Below are 22,324 nucleotides of genomic sequence, written 5' to 3'. Positions count from 1 at the left end.
TGCACAGTCAATGATAGAGTTGCCTTAAACATCAACTAGTTCCCTTCACGTGGTCTTCTGTGCATTGTGTCATAGAAAATCACTGGGAGATGCTAATCTTCATTCTATAGCTTTAAACCCCACCCCTCAATAAAGAGCATCTACATTTTAAAAACTCGATGGTAGCTACTTGATTTTTCTCTAAATTATTATTTTGTATGACTTTAAAACTTATGTATGTGCGAATGGATGAATTAGTTTTAACTAATTGAAAAACTTCTGTGACATTTTTGTTGCTCTCATTTGTAGCCATTACTTTGAAAATATCCCTTGAAAAGTTTGTATGAAATTTACACCAGCATTAAACTAATACTTTAAAATTGGTTGTTTGTGTGGAATTTGTAAAAATGTAATTTGATGAATGGATGCAATTCTTCGTGCACATACATATATATTGATTAATTATTTCTTTTATCTCATCCCTGATATAGTTAAATAAGCACCTGGGATGTCCTGTGAATGTTTAAAAAGAGATAGAATATTTGGCTAGAGTTGTGTAATAAGTTAAAAAAAAATAATTATGTACTACCTCATTTCAAAGTCAAAAGTCGAAGTCAGCTTTATTGTCAATCCCTTCATATGTCAAGACACACAAAGAAACCGAAATTCCGTTTCCTCCATCCCACCGTGACGAGACACAATACACAATAAACATACAAGTAGACGACACAGAATAAAAACAAGAAGGCACAAACAATAACTAATAAATAATAAATAAATAAAATGAGTGATGAATAAATAATAAACAAATAACCCAATAAATTCATTTCAATTGTAGTTTCATGTTTTTTCCCACTAGATGGCAGAAGAAGAAAGGGAAATTGTACTACAGAAGTCTCACTGTCTTGATGATGAACATTGATTCTTTGTTGTGGCTAATTATACGATTAATAGTTCTGGCATCAAAATGTTGGGGGGGGGGTAACTATTTTGTGTTGTTTACTTGTATGTATATCGTGTACTATGTCTCGTCACCGTGGGATAGTGGAAACGTAATTTTGATTTCTTTGTGTGTCTTGGCATGTGAAGAGATTGACAATAAAGCTGACTTTGACTTTGAACATGACATTTGATGATAGTGTATGTCATTCATTCATCTCCCACACCGCTTATCCTCACGATGGTCGCGTGCTGGAGTTTGGGGTCATTAGGACCCAGTGACGTGCGGTGAGGTTCATGACTGGAGAGAATAGTGATGTGCATTCCCGTTCTTTTAAGTTAACTGAATCTTTAGAATCAGTTCACTCAAAAGATTCACTCAAAAGGATGAGGGCGGGTGTGGCACCTTTCACTTTCCATGACGCTTGGACCATTTGGCTGTTTGATCTGCGACGTCATTCGGACACTCTATTCGGTACACCGCCATTTTCAGGTCTACCTAATCCAGTGCTCCTCAATTATTTTCTGTGATGCCCCCCTTAGGGAGAAAAAACCATTTTGCGCTCCCCCAATAGTATCAATATTATAATATTAGATTATTATAATATCTGCTCAATATTTTTCCATGGTGTCCCACTGCACATTTTATCGCCTGCTCTGTCTGTGCTGTGTGCTAGTGTTGGCTCGTGAGTGAATGATTCGTTGAAAAGACCGAATCTTTTCAGTGAACTAGTGAACAAATTCTTTTTTCAGTTCATATGACTTCAACTAGCAGGTGTCAGTAATGCACATTGAAGCTGGTGCCACCTCACCGCAAAACAAGACGAAGAAGAAAATGACGTAACTTTGGTGCGTTTAACGAGGGTAACTTGGAAAACATATTGGAACGCGGCCTCGAGGACTAGAGCTTGACACCTGTGACCTTTGACCATGATCTTTCCCTAATAAAGTGGCCTGTTTTAGGTACACTTGAAAATGGCGATGTACCTAATGGAGTGTCCGAGTGACGTCACAGATCAAACAGCCAATCAGAAAGTGGGGGTGAGGGCGGGTGTGGCACTTTTCACTTTCAGTTAAGCTTTGGCCATGATTTTTCCCTAATGAAGTGGCCTGTTATTAGGTACACCTTAAAACGGCGGTGTACCTAATGACATCACGGATCAAACAGCCAACCAGAAAGTGGGTGTGAGGGTGGGTGTGGGGACACCAACTCATATAACAACGTAAAACACATATTGTCATAGAAAGCAGTTAACCATGTTCTAATTGGCGAATATAAAAACAAGGAATAAAACACCAGACAAGTTTTAACATAAATGTTTATTTAAAAAAAACACATATTGTCATATAAAGCAGTTAACTATGTTTGAATTGGCGAATATAAAAACAAGGAATAAAACACAAGACAAGTTTTAACATAAATGTTTATTTAAAAAAAAAAAAGAACATTAAAAGTAAATTTCAAACCAGCAATCTAATGTGAAATTGCAATAATCAAATCCAAGCTTATACTATGTACTGAATGGTCTCACCGTGTATTTTTGCCAATATCATCTCATTTTTGTCTGCTAAGGCAGCACGGAAAGGAAACAAAGAAAATGGCGGAAACAAGTTGTTGAACAGAAGAGATTTAGACGGCAAGTCAAAATAGTTTATTATAGAACAATATTCATATTTGAGGCACTACCTCACATTTATTATAGGCACTGTACTACTGCCCTGCTGTGGCAACCACCACCTGCTAGACACATCATCCTCATTTAATCAACCTGAGTGACAAACAGAAATACAATCTACCGTTTTTTTCCATGTATAATGCGCCCCCATGTATAATACGCACCCTAAAAATGGCATGTTGATGCTGGAAAAAAGCCTGTACCCATGTATAATACGCACCCAAATTTTGACTCCTACTTAAGTCCGTAAACGTAAAATTATTTCAGAAAAAAGATCATCTTTGGGAACAACCGGATGTTATTCTGCCGGTCAGTATCACTGCGCATGCGCTAGCAAACTCAATAGCAAAGAAATGTTTCGGATTTGTGGAGGGTACATTGTCGCAGCAAACGAGCAGGAGATCGAGCATGCGTCTGATTGCATTGTGTTCGTATGGAGCGTGTTTGAAGTGAACAGCAAAGAAGAAAGCGCATCTGTAATGGCGGCCTCCGTATGATGTACGGATAAAAAAATGTACCCATGTATAATGCGCACCCCCAGATTTTAGGACAATAAATTTGTTAAATTTTGCGCATTATAGTACATGGAAAAAACGGTAAACATTGGAGCAGTTGGTGAGTTGCATTAACGGTAGGTAAAAAATAATTGATGTCATGTAGTTTATGGTGTGCTTCATTGGTATGGCTGAATCTTGAACTGCATGGATCAAAAACCTATTCTGAAGCCACATTAATGGTGTGTGTCAAGTTTGCGGGGAGGCCTATTTCTCCATGACAGCCTCATCTATCAAGCAGATGAATAAACGATTGCTCTCTGAAATACATACACATTAATTCAACTGTTACAGCTTGAACACAATAAAGTCTCACATTCATCTGTTATGAGAAGCACAACACGAACAAATAATATGGTTACCATTATTTCAATGAAATACAACAATATCACATCTTGTTGCTTCTCTTGACATACAGCATGGTTGGGAAAAAGCACACCTGGTATCTTGTTCATAGAGGGATCAAGTAGTGTTAATTATTTTTGGTATAATAGGGTTGTACATCTATGGCACAGATGTACAATTACCCAAAATGACACACAATGGGGCATTTAGTGGTCTCAGCTGTTTTCTACTATTAGCAGAGATTACGTGTTGTGCCTCTTGCCAATGTGATTGCGGTTTGCCTGTCAGGCAAATTCTGCAACAGCTCTTTTGAGTGATTTACCTCTGCAAGTAAAATCTACCTTCCATCTCAGCGTGACTTACTTTAGTAATTAGCAGAACTATGTACATAAATGCCATTCCTTTTAGTTACTTAATCAATGCAAATATCAGAGAAGCTGAAGTCAAAATAAACTATTTTCAGAATCAGGCTTAGAATATTACATTTGCCTGACTGCTGTTCTGTTGGTGATCAGTGCAAGTTTTAGCAAACTGACAACTTGTCAGTTCTCGGGGTGATAAAAGGTTAGAAATGAACAGCAAGGAATCTTACTCTTTGAAGAGTTTTCAGTTAAATTCTCATTAGAACAGGATATGTAGGGATCAGTGCGAGGGACGTTTTTGCTGACTGCAATTATGATTGCATTTTTATGAAATAAGATATTCAGCGTCTAGTCATAGCGATGACAACGTACGCGGGAAATAAAGCATTATGACATACATAATCATCAATATGATAATGGTTTGATCTCACCTCCCAGCATGCCATCATATAATTTTCTGATCATTTCATCCAGTGCAGTCATCACTTTTACAGACATAGATCACACACTGAGCACAAAGCCTTTTTCCCCAGGTTTCTATCATGTTGATCACTGTACAGGGAAATGGCACAGCACAGCAAGAGAGATCACAAAAAGAGCAGAATTCCTCTCTTGCTTTCCAAAATGTGTCCACATTAGCTTCATTTTAATCATCAAATCAACTGTGGTTACATCAAATGCTGAGTCAAAGTGAACAGTGTTCATTAAGGCTCATAGCATCGACAGTTTTTAATGCAACACTCACATGATCACCATTGATTTCAGGGGTTAGCAAAGCTCTGTGTTCAAGGGCCATATTTTTTTAATTTTTTTTATATCAAGCGATTTGTAGGTGTTTTATAAAAATGTATAGTAGAATATGTAAAATGTATGTAAACTAGAAATAAAGTGATTAACAAATTGGTAAATTCATGTCATAATTTATTATTTACATAAGTAAATTAACCAAATCATTTGATAATTTGATAAAATATAAATGTACTAGATTGTAGAAATAAAATTAAAATTGAAGCAATATATCAGGGCCCTTGAAAATGTAAATGCTTAGGGCAGAGTGGCCTGCAGGCCACAGCTTGCTCACTTCTGTTTGATGTCATCCACACTGAAAATCAACTGGAGCTACTGGTGAGAAACCCTTGTGAAAGCAGGAACTCAACAAAACAACACCAAGGCATGGGTGTCATCTAACAATCTCAATGCACAACACAAAGTATCCATAATTTATATATATTGAATATAAAAAACATTACAAACAATCTCCAATAACTCCCATACTAAAACCACAAACATTGAATTATTATTATTATTATTATCATCATTACTTTGACAGGACATTGTTCGAAGAGGAAACAAGACACCCAATGGCATCTGCTATTGTCACTCATTTCTGTCTTAAAGTTTCCCTAAAACAGCTCAATGGGAGCATGATATCAGTGTGTGATTAAAAAAAAATAAAAAAAAATTGATAAATTACTCACGACAGCTTGTATGGATATAGCATATCTGCATCAGCATCTTCTATCCGCATTTGTCACCCCACATTGTTTAGTCATGAGTGCCTGAGTTTTATTTTGGACATCCACGGCACACCAAAACAAGCTCCCAGTTTAGGGGGGGAAATCACGTCTCCGACTATCTTGTGTAGTGTTTGTGTTCTCGTGCTTGGATGGGTTTTCTTCAGGTTCTCTACTTCTTCCAACATTCCCAACACGCGCTTCTGTGATGTGACTCTCGTAGCCGCATTTAAGGGAATTCATTATTACTCCCACAGCGGCGCAACCCACCCTTGTTCATCAATTCTAACCTGTCTCTGTGCAGTTATAACACATAAAGATGTGCAGGGCTTATACAAAGAAATAGAGCCCATAGTGATAAACTATATTTGAGCATTTCTTTGTTCCTGTTTTTTAGTGGCTAACTCGCCACCCAGAGACACAGTTGGGCATCTGGCATGAGTTGCTCCTACCCACCTATGTCAGAACTTGAACTGCCCAGTGACAGAATCGGACAACCGGTCGGAAGTCATTCAATGTTCCGACTAACAAGTGTAGGTTGGTTTGTGTGCTTATCCACTATAGGTTTAACATTTGACAGATGAGCAGAGTTTTGGTGTTTTAGCACATTCAGCAGAAAGGTGCACAGCCTTTGAGAGCAGATAGAAAGGTTGAATTTTCATAATTTTGAAGCCTCTTTTTATCTACATATGTGTACGGATCGTCAACACCACCATGGAATGGCAAATTTGCAAGGCTTTTTTTTAAATTTGAGCATTCTAATTATAAACAATTACACGACTGTCCTATAAGTGGCAGTAAAGTTACTAATGCTAAAGAAATGTAACAAAAGACAGCTGACCTATGGCAAATGTATGTTACAAATAAATAAATCAATAAATAAGTAAGATCCCACTTCGGTCCTTCAGGTAGTAATGACCGTGGATGATTTGAGAACTTGTTAATATATACAGTCATGTTTTGTTGAGTAAGTTAATGTTGGATCAGCAAAATTGAATACAAGTCCCCATAGTGAGAAATATGACACATCTGCACAAACATAATAAATGCTTTCTACTACCTACCTACCTAACCTACTTACCTACCTACCTACCTACCTACCTACCTACCTACCTACCTACCTACCTACCTACCTACCTACCTACCTAACTAACTAACTAACTAACTAACTAACTAACTAACTAACTAACTAACTAAATCTAACCCTCTTTGGAAAAGTCTTAAGAAACACACAAAGTTGGAAAATTGGTGAAATAAATGAGCTCAAACCATATCCTGAATACCTGCTGCCATGGGAATTAGATTGGTAATATATTTTTGCTTTCAACAAGAATGCATTTACATCCACGTTCAAGCAGGCTTGTGCATCATTAGCTCATAGCCTGTTTTAAACGATACAGCATGCACCTGCTCTGCCTCTGATTCATCCTGCTCTTATTCCCCAACAACCTGTGAGAGGTGGTACAAGTACAATTCTAATACAATTAAAAACCAACCTGCAACTCCAGCAAAAATCATATCCATGGGCAACTATGGATCAATGAGGGAGTGAGAGAGATGATGTTAAAAAAAAAGGGGTGGGAAACCGAGTAAAGCCTTTGATTTATTTCAAGGGTTTTTTTTATAGCAGAGAAAAACACAAGACGCATTTAGACGATGTCATTGTACCGCTCCAGATGGCTCACCTAACAAATGGATGTTTTACAGAACTGTGCCAGAAATGTGCAGACACCCATTTGCTTGCAAACTGACACATTGGTTCAGTTTCACAACCACCCACGTCAGTTTCACCATTGTAAATCCGACCATAGACCTATATAGAAAATGTATTAAATCTGCAATAGTTTCCTGTTTTACTTTGCCAGAATGACACAACAGTCCGCCGCAATATCAGACTGGGGTAAAAAACACAACCAAATTGCTTTACTTCATGGCTTACAAGCCTTTTTTTCCCCCTCGAGTTGTTCCTAGATAGAACTGTGCTATCATAACTGAGCGGAAAATGGATTTGCTCTGTCATGAGCATCCAGTGTGAGTGCGTGTGTGCATGCATGCGTGCGTGTGCTCTCGCTGTGCTGTATGACCTGCACCCAACATAATCAAATGGTGAACACCAAAAATAACCGACTGTCTACTGGCACCAACCTCATGTGCTTCCGCAAAAAAGATAAGATCCGTCTGGATGCAGACCAGCAATTTAAACTGCAACAGCCAGGAAAAGCACGTATGTGTGCGAGTGCGTGTGTTTCTGGTCCTCTGCCTATCTTTCACTCATCTGAAGCATGTTTCTTTTCCTCTCCTGCGTATTCACGACTGACTATGTTTGAATTTACTATCCTATGATCAGAGAGACTTCTCTAGTTTGAATTACATGAGTCACTTTGATGCATCAAAGGAATAGTAAGTAAAAATGATACATCAGATCTGTCATTGAGTGGTCAGCTGGTCCAGACATCTGATGTATATTCTTGTCATCTGAACACCCAGTCTGATTTTATTCTAGATTTATTTACCTTGTTTAGTTTAATTCATTGACATTCTGTGACGTTTTTTTTTCATTTGCATTAGGTGTTGGTGGTTCTTCAGTGATAATTATATTGAAAGTTTGTATTTGCTTTTCTCCTGATACAGCTACAAGTAATCAATTTATTCCATTTGCGCTTAAGCATTTCTGCTTTTATTTCCGAGTATTTTTTCATGTGTGTAAATATCAAAAGGTGAATTTAATAACACATCTACTAAAGGAGTAAAAAGTGAAAGGTAAACATCATGATGTCAGAAATATGTGTTTGCGTGACTTTCTGGGTTTTTAAAAGAACTTTATATTTTTCATCCACTTCTGTGTTTGTAGCCATGGGGAAAGCAATATTCAAAGCATCTGCAGGAGGTTGTCGAACTTTATAAAACATAGAAACGTTCTACTTTACATAAAAAGAACTTCAAGTGGAAATAAGCCACTGTCAAAACATTACAAATATCTTTTAGGGGACAAAGAAATGCCACACATAACTTGTGAGATGCAGGACTTTCTGTCTCAAGGTGAACAATAAGGAGGCCGTTGAAGAAAAATAGACTACATGGTCGGGTCACCAGACAAAAGCAATTATTACAACAATGCCACAAGAAAGCCTGCAGACAGAACAGCACCAAAATAAAACATCTGAAGTTGTTCCATCAAAATGGAGCTTTAAGTCCACAACCATAAACTGTACATTTGGAGAGGCGCCAGCATGGCTTAAGTACACACATTCCAACTGTGACACACTGCTGTGGAGCACTTGGTTTTGAGAATGTTTGAGTTACAAACATACAGGGTCCATAGTGATGGCAAGATGGAAGCCAGTCAGAAAATACTAGCTGTCTATTTGCACTCATGAGATACATAAGAAAATACAAGATGAGATTCATTTGTATTCATTAGCCAAATGCTGTAGTTGAGGCCTTCAGCAAGATATCGAGCCAAAACGCAAGGCCAAGTTGACAATTCATTGGCTCTGAATCTATCCTGGAGCTGTCTCAGGTTCCTTAAATCTAAATGTCATTTTGGAGAAACCGCAAAAGTGCTCTTCATGCAGAACAGTTCAAGAATTTACAGGCACAAGAGGCTGTTTGCCCAGAAGAGTGGGCCGCTGTGCATCAACCAATTGTGCCAAGGCTTCAAGTTGTCAATGGCGTTTAAAATTCAACTCATCGGAGCAAACAGAATTGGTTAGCTTCACCCAAATATTACGAATGGGTGAAAGAAACAATTTCGTATACCAAGAAAGTGGACAAAACAAATCTGGGCTGGTGCTATTGGGAACAAGCTAAGATGAGTGGACCGTCCACCCAACAAACAATGATATGGCAACAAGTGTTTTGCTCGGTACTTTCAAGTCAATTTAATGCTTCCAAAAGCTGTCTGGCTCACATTACCTTGAGATGATTTATCTGTCGAATCTGAAATGTGCTTGATATCAAGCTGAGGTAATAAATACACTGTGTTGCTGTCATTCATTGAACTGAGACTGCGGGTGGGGGAAATGCAACAAACATCGGTAATGCCGGCTGAGGAGCGGATTGGATGCAGTAGCTATGATTGAGTGTGTATAAACAACGACCCAACAACAAAGCCTACTACAGTGCGACGGATAACGTCAGTGTTGATAAATCACTTTGCAGCTCATGGCTGGAGATTAAAGAAGCACAGTGGCTGTGGTCAACAACAGATGATGTGGCAGTGGATGTGGATGGATCTTTGACATGCTTGAATGCAGTCATGTCAGGCAGCAGGAAATCTCAAAAGGATTTTGCTCAGAAATGTTTTTTTTTGTATGCCAGACAGAAGCGTATATTCAGTATTTTAAATTACTTTTTTTTAAAATTATTTCAAATTTGAAGTACTTTAAATAGTATACTCTTAACGCCAAGCACATACATTTAAATTACATTTAAATTTGATAGAAAAATACTACTACATAAATAACTCACAACTAGTCAACAGAAATGTTAACTTTCTTTTCATTTTCAAGTCCAACGCGCGAAGAATTATTCCAGGACTTGGATTAAAATATGTTCAGTAATTTTAGTTGTGTTTCTTTTACATTGTTGGTCAATGGCACTGAATTTTCAGCCATTACGGATAGACATGTAGTGTGGTGATTGCTAACCAGGATGCTGTGTGCCAGGAGAAAATTGAGCAATTTGACCTAATTTGGCTGAAAATGATTAAAAGGATATTTTTCTTTCAATGTTAGCGACATAGACAGGCAGAAGAAAACAATGCTCTTCTTCCATTAGATGTCTAAAGGTACAATGAACCTGTGTGTCCACCTGTTGCCTTTCCTACAACAGAATTAGTCATGGCTTCTCCGTACAAGCTTAGTGTTTAATTAAACAGCCTCAAAATTCCCTTAGAGTAAATCATTTTGTGAGTAAATTGAGATGAGATCAGCATTATTTCAGTATTAATTTTTATTTGGGGGGCTATTTAATGGTGTACCAAAATGTAAATTAGGTGCCTTGGCAATATTAAGGATGGCAAACATTAATCTAGTGCCTATCAATTATCAATGTATGCCTGCGAAAAGAGAAAGTATATGCGTCATACAAGTCAATATCCTCAATTACTCTAAAAATGCACACCATTTACCATTGTTATTGAGCATTAAGTCAAGTATTGGTTTATTTCAAATCCAACAAAGGTGAGTGAGGAGGGTTTACCTTAACCAGAGTTGTGTATTAGAGGATATTTATTTAATCATTTATAATAATGACATATGATTTTTTTTTTTATTAGTGAGCCATGTGGTGTCCATTTAAACTCAGGCTTAAGTTACCCAGTGAATAAAGCATCAGCCCAAATACTATAGGAGTCACAATTACCTGCCTTGCTCAGTAGTAATCAACACGACACCATTGTCACTGCCTACAAGGAATCACTCACTCATCTTTATGAGATAGTGAAAGTCACCAGCAATAGCAACTATTAATGCTATAACAACACTCAAGAACAAAAATAAAGTGTCCCATAAGCGTATTACGACGAGAAAAAAGAAAAAAAAAGAATCATAGAAAAATGTCAGCTCGCTGATGCAGCAGCAGGGGAGCGCAACACAGATATGGCCCTATGTTCCTTTAATATCCAGAAAAGTACCCTGCTTTTATTCTCAAAAAATGTTCAATAGTTCAAAGGCATGTGAAGTCTTCGGATACTGCCGTATGTGTGTGTCTATTTTTTGCTCTTTTTCTTCCATCTTTCCTTGACATCTGCAAGGAACACAAGCCGTCAGTTCCCTCTCCTTATCAGTCACAGCAATCTAAGCTGTCCTTGTATTTATTCGTCCAGCTCTGTCAGCAAATGTCCCCGGATGCCTTTTTTTCTTTTCAAAATGCTTGCTGAATATGTGCAGCATCAAGAGGAATCCATCAGTCGCACATTGAAGGTTGAAACGTATGTGAGCATGATAGCCTCCATATCCAAGGCATGCATTTAGGCCTTTTCCACGCAAGATTTGAGAACATATCAAGGCCATTTTGGACCTGCGCCGTTGTGAGCGTTGTGCCCTCGGCGCACGAGTCACACGGTTTCCTGCAAGCAGAGGGCTTCCACGGCATTGCTCGGTCCCTGCGCCACCCCACCGATCACAAAGAGCATGCCAGCGGTCTGCAAGAGAGCAGACGAGCAGCGTGCGGTGGGCATGGGCGCCACATACTCCCAGCGTCGCTTGATCGGATTGTAGCTCTCGACTGAGCCCAACGGTGTTGGCTCGTTGCCTGCAAAGACATACGGCACAATTAAGACAAAGCAATGAAAAGACACTAGTCAACAATATGCATGTGTACATAGATGCTATAAAACCAAATAAAAGTGGTAACCATGCACCCCCAAAGGTCTCGACTAATTTAAAATGAAAACAATAAGAAAAGAAGACACAGATGCAATTTAGTGTAAAAACATTGGGCAATAGTACAACGGGGAATATGTAGTTACACTCCATTACATTAGACTCACCTTTTTAACAGCGGAACAAATCTAATTGCAAATGTAATGTGGAACAATAGTCATTACATTTTCATTACTTGATGGCCCATTTGCAAGCCTAATCCATGATGTACTCACTTCAATTAAAGCACAAAAACATGTAAAGATGACGCATGACCACATTTTCAAAGTCTGCTGACATTTTTGGCTTTTTCCAATCACTTCTTGCTTTCTTCCCTTCTTGCCCCCCTCTAAGCTCAGGTGCAGAGTTGTCATTATACATCACGTGGAATCATGTCGTTTCCGTTTCCATGGAGACCCGCATCACAGGGTGAGGTTTGCTGTGATGGGAAGGCTTGAGCTTGGACTACTTTTTTTCCCCATTCTCTTCTTGAAAACACACACACACATTGGCACTTGCTGTTCCTGTTGCTCAAAGGCTTCCCGTTATTGCTTTGATTTTTCGGCCCACAGATGTCATGTCGATTCTCCGGCTGCTCCTTTTTTCTTCCGTTAATGCCATCCCTCATATGGCTCTTCCTTTGTTGTTATTTCTCAAGTTCATTTTTAAATCTTTTTGATTTTTTTTTCATCTTATTCTTTTCTCCTCAGACCTTTTTATCAGGGTTTTTTTTTTTTAACCACACAAGTCTTTTCTTCTGTCAATGCAGTAATTTCTACTGACTCTCCTCTGATCTGCGTCAGCCCCTACTCACATCTTGGTTCTTTCCTCTCCAAGGTCTCTTGTCTCAAATCGTGTTCTTTTATTATCTATTACATTAGTCAGATTTTTTATCTGAAGCACACATTTAAAGCTCCGGACTGGAGCTTGAGTGTTTTGGTATCTTGTTCTTTAAGGACTTGGTCCGCTACAGAGTAGAAATTGCAAGTGATCGTTGGAAACTCTGCATGCTGGAAATGTTTGTTTTTTTATAGATATTTTAATAAGTTTGTAACTGACTTGTTTTTTTTTTTTTTGAAGCATTAATATTAATGCTTGCAAATGCAATGCCTTGATTTCAGTGAGATTCGTACAGTCATTGCCATGAATGCCAGTTGCACACAATCACGATACTATGAAATAACCACTAAAATGTCAAAGGTAATTTATCATGACTATCACACAAAAAGGCTTAAATGTCGGACCCTGCATAACGCCAACGAGGAACAACAGTTAAGAGGATAATTGGTGCCAACTTTTTCTGCAATTAATCTCACGTCCCAAAGGAGACAAATGCCAGACTGGTTTCCAGTAAAGTTGTAGAGCACATTCGTGGACAGACAATCGTTGACTAAGAGTTGACACTGAGTAGGAACTGAGTAGACGCTGCCTGCATCTTGGTCAGGCAAACAAATTCAGTTTAATGCCAAATTCTGTTGGCACAAACATGCGCTGTGTGCAGAATTTGCAGATAATACTTGCATTGCTCGTTTAAATGTTAACTTTACTTTTAACTATCTGAGGCGTATGAGATATTCTTAGGGTTTATGTTGTTGAAATTTGCACACTAAAATGTAAATTGAAAGTATTTATCAGTAATACAAAGAAAATGGAGTAAAATGTAAATATTTAATTTTCAAGACCCTACTTTTTTTTCAGTCTTCTTATTAATGGAAGTTTGGGGCTACTGTGCTTCTAGTAAAAAAAAAAAGTTAGTCTAGAGCCCTGATTTAGGGGCACTTGTATTTCTAATGATTAATAATTTCCAAGCAAACGATCACATCATCTTGAAAAGAGAAATGTGAGGTGTTTGTATATGCGTGTATTTGCGCTACAAAGAGAAAATGGCATTTAAATTCAATCTAGTAACAGTTCGCATGAGTAATGTTACTTTGGGCTGCACAAGAACATGTCAATGTCTGCTTAATAAGCATGTCATTGAGAAGAAAAAAGCTCGCCCCTGATTAATTGAACGATTGCTCACGCTGTATTTACTTGAACAAACTTTGGTCGGTCAAGGAGAAAATGAAAATTGATGGAAAATACATGTCAATTTAGAATGGGTCGGCGGGGGAAGTCGAGAAATGAGAGTGTAAATTTCATAAAATATTTCCTGTGTATTTGTCATGAAGTGACGCAAGGAAGATACTGCCTGAGGGAAGGTACTGTCACATGGTTCATTATTATCATCATAGTAAAATATCATTGACTGTCTAATGTACGATTTTGTAGTAATATAAAGTCCGAAACAATTCTTTGCAACATGCATAATCAGAGATAGACCGAATGAAATTACAACATTTTTTGCCCCATTCAGGTAATGCCACTTGTCATTATAAATAGCACATAATAGCTTTACTGCATGGACCACTCAATTTATCAAGTCCAAGCTATGATATCGATGTCTTGTAATTCCCCTGGTCATGTGTGTTGTGAAGATTTTTTTTTGCCTCAAGACACCACAGTAATGGGCCTTGACACAGATGTGGTCTGCTGGATCGGATCGGCAGATATTTTGCTCTTCACAAAAAAGCGGTCATCCGTTGCAGATCTGTCAATGATGCGATTGATCAGAGCCACAAAATCCGACATTACAGCAAACACAATTTTGTTCATTGCAAGAATGTTCTTTGGTGCCATAGTCAATCCAAGATTTCTCAAAATATGCAGTCGTGTTTTACATAAATTCATATTTATTTAATATTCCAAAATTATAAAATATTTGTGTGTGTGTGTGTGTCAGGTCATCCCCACACACATCACGCTTTCTGTGTATTAAATATTTATCAGTGATTTGGGGAGAAGTTTTAGGCTTTCATTTTTAATTTTTTCCCCAACATATTTCAATGGTTTCTTGTTTTTGTTTTTTTGTGACTTAAATATGTCACTTTAAGGCAGTGGTGTCCAAACTACGGCCCGCGGGCCAACTGCGGTCCGCAGTCCAGTTTTCATTGGCCCGCAGCAAATTCTGAAAACATAATTGAATATCGCCCGCACAAGAAGCTTGAGCTCAACTCTGTTGCACTTCTCAGTTTCAACACTAGATAGAGCCCGCCACACAAAGTGTATGACATCCCATTAGCATATTATTCACTTTGATCATTTGGCAAATATTTGCAACCTTAAACAAACCCTGACAAACCCTGGTAAGAGAGCAACATTTGCTGCCTTCGAAAACACTCACAATTGTACTCCCCTCACTCGGACAAGGACTTTAAGATACAACAATGGACTTTATTTTCCGGGGGTGACATGACAGTTAAAATGCTTTCTGAAGTCACTTAATTCTTTTGTGTCCTTCGAGAAAAAGCCAATCATGAAATATGAGTCTGTAACGGCTGTACACGACCCAATACCACACGTGAATAAGAACAAGGGTCAAAAAGTACTGACCTAGACCACCAGCAGCAATGATCCGTCCACCTAGACAACCTGCTACAAAGTCCGCCCTTTTCTCTCGCATCTTTGACGTTCGACTGGGTTTGAGCCAGACACCTGATAGAAGTGACAGAGAGAAAAAAGAAATTAGTCCGGAGGCATCGTTTACCAAACAAACATAGTATCTCAAAGATTAGATCACTGATATCTGCTCTCACAGAATTGTGTTTGTTTATATGTGGAGCTCATTTTGAGCCTGGGGATACTGACTTCCCATGAAATTCTCACCAGTTTTGAACACAAGACAAAATCCCTGGGGTATGACTGCCTTAGCATCAACAACAACAGCAAGACATATTTTAGCACAGCTGATTTTCTTACATTCAAGTTCTGCTCATGCAAACGGCTGATAATTTCCTGTTTACATTTCCTGACTGCTCTTGAAAATTTACCATGCCTCGCTACCCAGGATAGTATTTGGAGAGGAAATCCTGTTAACAGAAAAGAGGATGTAGCTGGAGAGTTGCAGTCAGGAAGGAACGACGACGCCATGCTATGAGTTCTCTGACACAGTTTCTGCCAGCAAAAGATCAGCTATTCAGCCGTAGCTAATAGGAAAGTCAGATAACATGTAAATGTATGAGAAGAGGAGCAGAGAGTAATAAAGTTAAAGTTAAAGTCCCAATGATCGTCACACACACATCTGGGGGTGGTGAAATTTGTCCTCTGCATTTAACCCATCCCCGTGTGATTTTAATCCATCCCCTGGGGGAGAGGGGAGCAGTGAGCAGCAGCGGTGCCGCGCTCGGGAATCATTTGGTGATCTAACCCCCGAATTCCAACCCTTAATGCTGAGTGCCAAGCAGGGAGGCAATGGGTCCGATTTTTATAGTCTTTGGTATGACCCGACCGGGGTTTGAACCCACAACCTTCCAGTCTCAGGGCGGACACTCTACCACTAGGCCACTGAGCTGGTTTATGATGTTGTTATAATGTTTTCAGAAAGGTATTCGAGCCTGGAGCAATCATTGCTGACTGGCAAGCATCTATAAATAAAAACACGAAAATAGCCATAATTTGCCGTTGGATTATTACTGGACCTTTCTAGATTCATTCTTTACTTGACAAACAAGTTGTGTGTATTTCAAAGTCACTTTATATTATTTTTATTATTACTAAAGCAATGTTCTGCAAGTTGTCGACAGTGTGTACACCATGAATTTTGGTTTAACAAAACCAAAGCTAGAACTTTGGCCCCATTGTAAAAAGGTATAAGTGTGCTTGACATGAAAACAATACTGTGCATTTTTACAAAAACGTCATAACCGCATTAGTGACTTCTATTACAATCATAAGTTAATTTGTCTCTTATTTGTGCAGGTTATATATCACAGTATTTTTTTACATATGGTACGTATACATATATATTTTTTACAGGGGTATTCAATTTCTATATCTACTCTACAGGGGTATTCAATTTCTATATCTACTCTGTAAGAACTCGACAGGGTTCCTTCAGCTAAAGGCAGGTTAAATTCACGGTCTCTGTCTGGTGGACTCAGCTGGAGGGAAGCATGTTTATTTAAAGCTCTGAATCAATCCGCTCCTTCATTCTGTTTTGCCATTCTAGACAGCAGCACTCCGCTGCTTTCACTAAGTTCAATAAGACACACTCAAAAAGACATAAGAGATCGAAACAGAAGGACACACAAATCAGCAGATACTGTAGTCAGCTACAGCTGAGATGTCCACACACTGTATGCTCAATGTCAAATCACGCAGACAAAAAGACAAATGCAAGGAAGACATGGATATGAGAGACAATGACAGCAGTTTGTGCAAAAATGCATCCAGAAACGCATCCACCCCTGCTTGTGTTCAGAGGCCAGAAGCCCACTCAGACTAATTTAGTAATGTCATCAAATGAGACATGTGCGCCAATGTTGCTGACATTTCTCAGAGCCAGCTTACTTTCTGTCTTGTGAAGTTAATATGATGTTTGTTAGCATTTATGGTTATGGAGACTTCTCTATACATAATTCGGCAGTGCAACACACGACTATCCTGGTTAGGTGCAGCTAGACAACCTTGTGCTCTTCGCTGCAGCCCTTGGCTCAATGTACGCCCAACTAGGAATGAAATGGACCGGCTGTACAAGAGTTTTCCCAAACTTCCCGATGGCTACCATTCCCCTGGGCAAAATCCCAAAGAGGTTCATGTATGCAATAAACCTATTCAAGAGCACTTCTTGCCTAAAAGCAAGCAAATAATAACACTAATCCCCTCCTTGCATAGATTTTATCAATCCATGTGTTTTCTACGGCTAATCCTATTCAGGGTCACGGGTGAGCTGAAGCATGGATCCCTTTGGGCAATTATTAATTAGTGTTGGAGTCACCTCTGAGCATGTGTGGAATAATGTGCTCACTTTTGAAAGGATTTATTTTACTCTACTAAAGTTGAAGCTACGTGTGAATGACATGTGCGGCACTTTGTAGTATAGTATGTGTGGTACAATTTTTTTTTACCGGCACTTGCAACAGACAACAGGCAGTCAGACAGCAGGTTGAATCCCCGACGGGAATGCAGATGAATATAATAGTTATTGTTGCTGTTAATGTACAAGGTACATTTGGAGTGTTGCACGGATTTGAGTGGTGCACTTGATCCAAAGTGTTGCTTAGTCACTCTGCGGTCATGAAAAAAAAGGGTCCTCTTTTATTTAAAAGGCTGTCTGCCAGGCCCCACTGAGAGACTGAACATTTTTTTTTTATTGATCACTTGAAAGAAGGTTTCTTTTCAAAACCAGCGACACACGCCTGTCCCTCTCCACACATGACAAACCAGTCAGCACGCTAACAGGATACAGTAGTGGTCACAGACAAGTATGTGGTAACTGGCTTGCAAATGAAGCAATGAAAGTTGTCAGTCAGCGCCGAATACTATACTTGGTTCAATTTCCAACGTCAAATTTTTGTGAAACCTGATTTTTGCAATGATCGCAAACAAAAATAAATTATGGAGTATAGTATTGACATAAGTACCACCGCAAACACAATTCTGGTGTTGTTGTGTCCCGTTAACTCAAGATGGGTCTGTCTCATTAAAGCTAGTGCAGAGCTCCCAACAGCTACACTAACTATTACAGCTACTTTCTGCATAAAGGCAAATTATATTGGTAATAAGTTCATATTTGTTTATGTGCTGGTCTGTCAATCTGTTGCTTTAGGTCCATCATAAAAAAAAAATTGGGTGCTGCATTAGATATCCAACCTCCATCTCAGCAGCCTAATTAGTATCAGCCCCAAATTGTTAGGGGACTATCTCTTTGGAATCTCTCATGAATTGAAGGGAAATTTGAACACGTAACATTTTGCTAACATGAAGATGAAGATCTCGAAGCTCTTTCCTCTGGAGATTACGAATTGAAACACTAATAATAATAATGGAAAAAATAGTGTTGATCAAAATACAAGAATGTGACACTTTCCAACAATAAAGTTGTGATGTTATAATAATAATTTAATTATTTAGCAAAAATTTAGTAACTAATTAATGCACAGCTTTAGACAAGTGCTGCAACATGGGTGAGATTAATAGCCTTCTGCTATTGATTAACCTGTGATCAATTCACTAATTTGCACTTCTTATAAAGATTGAGAGCGTATTCCTGGAGGATGGGCAGTCTGTATTTTAACCTGAGTGGCTGGGCAGCTCGTGTGCTCCTCAGTGAGGACAGAGAGTCTGGCTGCATTTGTCGAAAGATGTGCGTTTAGCAGACGATCCTTGACACAGCAATTACTGCACCTCAGCAGGGCCGTGAGGGATGTTCAAGAACAGTGGGGTGCATCAACTGCAGGCTGCACCAGTCTGCTAATGGTTCCATTTGGTCATTTGGCGGATTTGTCTTGAGGCTAGCTTGACAAGTGCAAGTTGCCATTATTCTGTCACACTGTCATAAGCATAGCACAAACCCTGAACTACAAACACATTACAGTTGAATCCCATGAATGGTTTTCTTCTTAATATGACGCGGGAGCCTCCAAGCTAATCCTCATTCAAATGCATGAGCCGACTGCAATAAAGTGTAAGTAATTCCAGCCCCCAGATTCTTGCTTAGAAGCAAGAGCTTGCCAAGGGAGATGACTGAAAACCCAAGTTCAGAAAGAACCAAAGTTGAGGGTTACAGTCATTCTCTATTTGCTTTAACATCAGCTCATCTTGTAAAGTTCTTTGATTCCTGGCTAACATGCAGTGGGAAATTATTATCAAATTATATCCAAACTCTATCTTAAAACGGTTTTACCCAAACCTTTATTTTCTCTCAAAACCAAGGATTATTTCTTCTGCATCCTGTTTGAGAAGGAAACTAGACACCGGTGTGAATTCAGCACTCCGAGCTGATTTCGAAGTCTTTTTATGAATTCACCTATCTCAAGGCATATACTACACAGAATAAAAATTCTGAACAATCTAAAGGAAACATTGATTGCTCTCAGTCAATGAAGTCTCTCTTTCACTTAGACATTTGAGTCATGTTTAATTTGTCACTGTGCAGAGGCTATGTGGTTTTGTCGCATAGTATGCTGCTCCCATAACTGAAGAGTGATTGCACTGCATCCTCCTCTACCGCTGGGTGAGTGATGGCTGGTAGCCAAAGATAATGTGCCTTTTATAGTCTAATGAAGAAAAAGATACTCGGCCGATTAAATATTCACTCTGCAGACTAATTCCTAACGAGGCACAAGTTCGTTTTTGTAATACAAAAGAACCGTGGTGTCAAACTCTGGCCAGCGGGCCAAGTATGGCCCGCAGTGTAATTATATTTGTCCTACAAATGCAAATTGAGGATCGACTTTGTGTCAATACTAAAATTGCAGATTGTCTTCACTTTTTGAAAAATAGAGATGTTTCTAGCAATTTTGATTACCATTATATAAATATGGATCCTTGCCCAGGGAGTGGCACATTTGGAGATGAAGAATGTTAATTTTTAATACTTGGGGGCATATTTTCCCATTTTTCAAATGTGGAAGGGGTGGGGCTAGACAGCATTTTGGCAGTTTTTGTAGACCGACGCAGTTGGGCACAGCTAGACAGAGGCTGTCTGCGCCATGTGGCCACTGTGTCCAATCAATCGAGCGGCTTCTTCCCATCCCTTTAAATAGGGCGCACCTGACTTCCAGAGAGAGTCTATAGCGGAAAGTGTGAGTCGCCCCATTTCAGCACAGAGGAGACCGATTTGCTCATCTGGGAGGTCAAAGCTAACAAAACACACTCACAAAACAAGACATCCAAGGGAGGGTGAAAATATGCCAATCCATAGAGAGTAAAAAGATTTAGACTTCTGAAGGTCTGACAGCAGTAGAGGGGCTATCACACTGCTCACAGTATTTAGTACCGTTGCAGTCTCTTGTCTTACTGAATTGTACTGTAATTATTACAGACAAAATGTGTAATCAGCAAAAATAAATTTGACATATAATTATATTGCTTGCTCCAGTGAAAAGAACAACAGCGAGAATGAATGCTGACAGGCATGAAAGAACCCTTTTTAGCACATAGCAACAGCCTGGACTATCTTCGAGTAACTCCGGGAAAGCTACCATGGATTGGAACACAAAATAAAGATTCTTTCCAACATTTTGGCACTCAGTTCATTAATTTGTTATTTGTTGTGTTATCTGTTTATTTATTATTTATTATTACTCTTATTATTTATTGTTTGTGCCTTCTTGTTTTTTATATTGCGTCGTTTACTTGTATGTCTATCGTGCGATATGTCTTGTCACCGTGGGATGGAGAGAACGTAATTTCGATCTCTTTGTGTGTCTCGGCATGTGAAGACGTTGACAATAAAGCAGACTTTGACTTTGACTTTGATACTCGATTTATAATGTCACAATATTATTGTGCGCATGTGCATGTGTGGGCGTGTGTACGTGGATGCTAATTATGAATGAATTGTCAATCTGTCAAGGGTTGGGAAAGATTCATTACTCCCATGCCACACGTTATATTGACTTTTATTAATTTGCATAATCACCTATTTTTCTTACATGCACTATAATATTAAGCACCTAGGTAGCAGGGAAGAATTTACCACTGTAAAAATCACATCAATCATAAATGTTGATTTCTTACAATAAAATGAAATACATTTTCTTACAATGGTTTAACAGTGTTGGAAACAGACAAATGTCAATATGATTTTTTTCTAGAAATCTCTGCAAGTTTTTACATTTTGAAAAGATCACTTAATCAACATTTCTAGGAAATCGCAATGTCCCATCATTGGGAAGCTATTTTTATAGCAGGCCTGGTGCTAGGATAACTCCTAGGCTACTATGGAGGGCTTGCAAATTTTAATACTTCTTAAACATCACTTCTTGTTCAATAAAAGGCTTCATGTGCCTGCAGTGGTCAACCTGTCAGATAAAACACTTTCCTCTACATGACATGTTACAGTCAAGTCAAGCTCTTGTTGTGTTTTCTTACAATTGTCATATGCTAAAATAGATGATTTATTCATTTCTGTGCTTCTCCTTTGAGACTTAAAGCAAACCGCCAATAATTCAAGGTCATGATCACATTTTACCTTCAGCACAGTAAGTAGTATGTATTACATGTTACTTGAGTGCATTTCTATCTTTGTGATCGCTTAAAGCTTGAAGTGTGTGTGCGTGTGGGTGTGCGTGCGTCCGTCCGTTTTACACTGACAGACTTGCGCATTTTAGATGAAGAGACTTATTAAAGTTCATTGACATTGCTGAACTTGTGGAACACCACCGTCATTTCATTTGTTCTATTTGGACATTTATGTCTTCGCTTACTATCCTTTCAAAGGAAAGCTGTCAACTGCCATCACCCTGGTGACTTAGTATAGACATAGAAAAGCATACACACAGGCAAAAAATAAATAAATAAGTAAATCATCCTTCATCATCATCTTCACCCCCATCAGTCCCCTCAGGTCTATTTATAGCTTTATGCAACAGCATGTCCAAGCCGTGTAAAAAGCCTGTCGTTACGTATCAATCTCATCAGGCTTTGAACTGTCTCAACATACTGTATCTTCGGTCGTTTACAGAAGTGTTTGTGGGTTAATAGACTAAATGATTATAAGTTTCTAGACAAACAATGCAAGGCCACTTGTTGTCAAATGAAAGTTAT

The 22,324-nt window shown here is 38.7% G+C and overlaps 1 protein-coding gene across 1 annotated transcript in view; it reads right to left on the bottom strand.

The window, feature by feature from the left end:
- Positions 1-2,391: 2,391 nt before the first annotated feature.
- Positions 2,392-22,324, bottom strand: part of LOC133150416 (kelch domain-containing protein 8B-like) — a 67,663-nt gene continuing 47,730 nt past the window's right edge. The window contains exons 6-7 of the mRNA XM_061272929.1: positions 15,167-15,268; positions 2,392-11,624 (exon numbers count right to left, since the gene is read on the bottom strand). Coding sequence (XP_061128913.1) covers positions 11,428-11,624; positions 15,167-15,268 — 299 coding nt within the window. The 3' untranslated portion in view covers positions 2,392-11,427. The remainder of the gene's footprint in view (positions 11,625-15,166; positions 15,269-22,324) is intronic.

The sequence above is a fragment of the Syngnathus typhle genome, linkage group LG2 (assembly GCF_033458585.1).
Source record: "Syngnathus typhle isolate RoL2023-S1 ecotype Sweden linkage group LG2, RoL_Styp_1.0, whole genome shotgun sequence".
Lineage (NCBI taxonomy): Eukaryota > Metazoa > Chordata > Actinopteri > Syngnathiformes > Syngnathidae > Syngnathus > Syngnathus typhle.
Note: the sequence above shows the minus strand (reverse complement) of the source record. Positions and strands in the feature narration are given on the sequence as shown.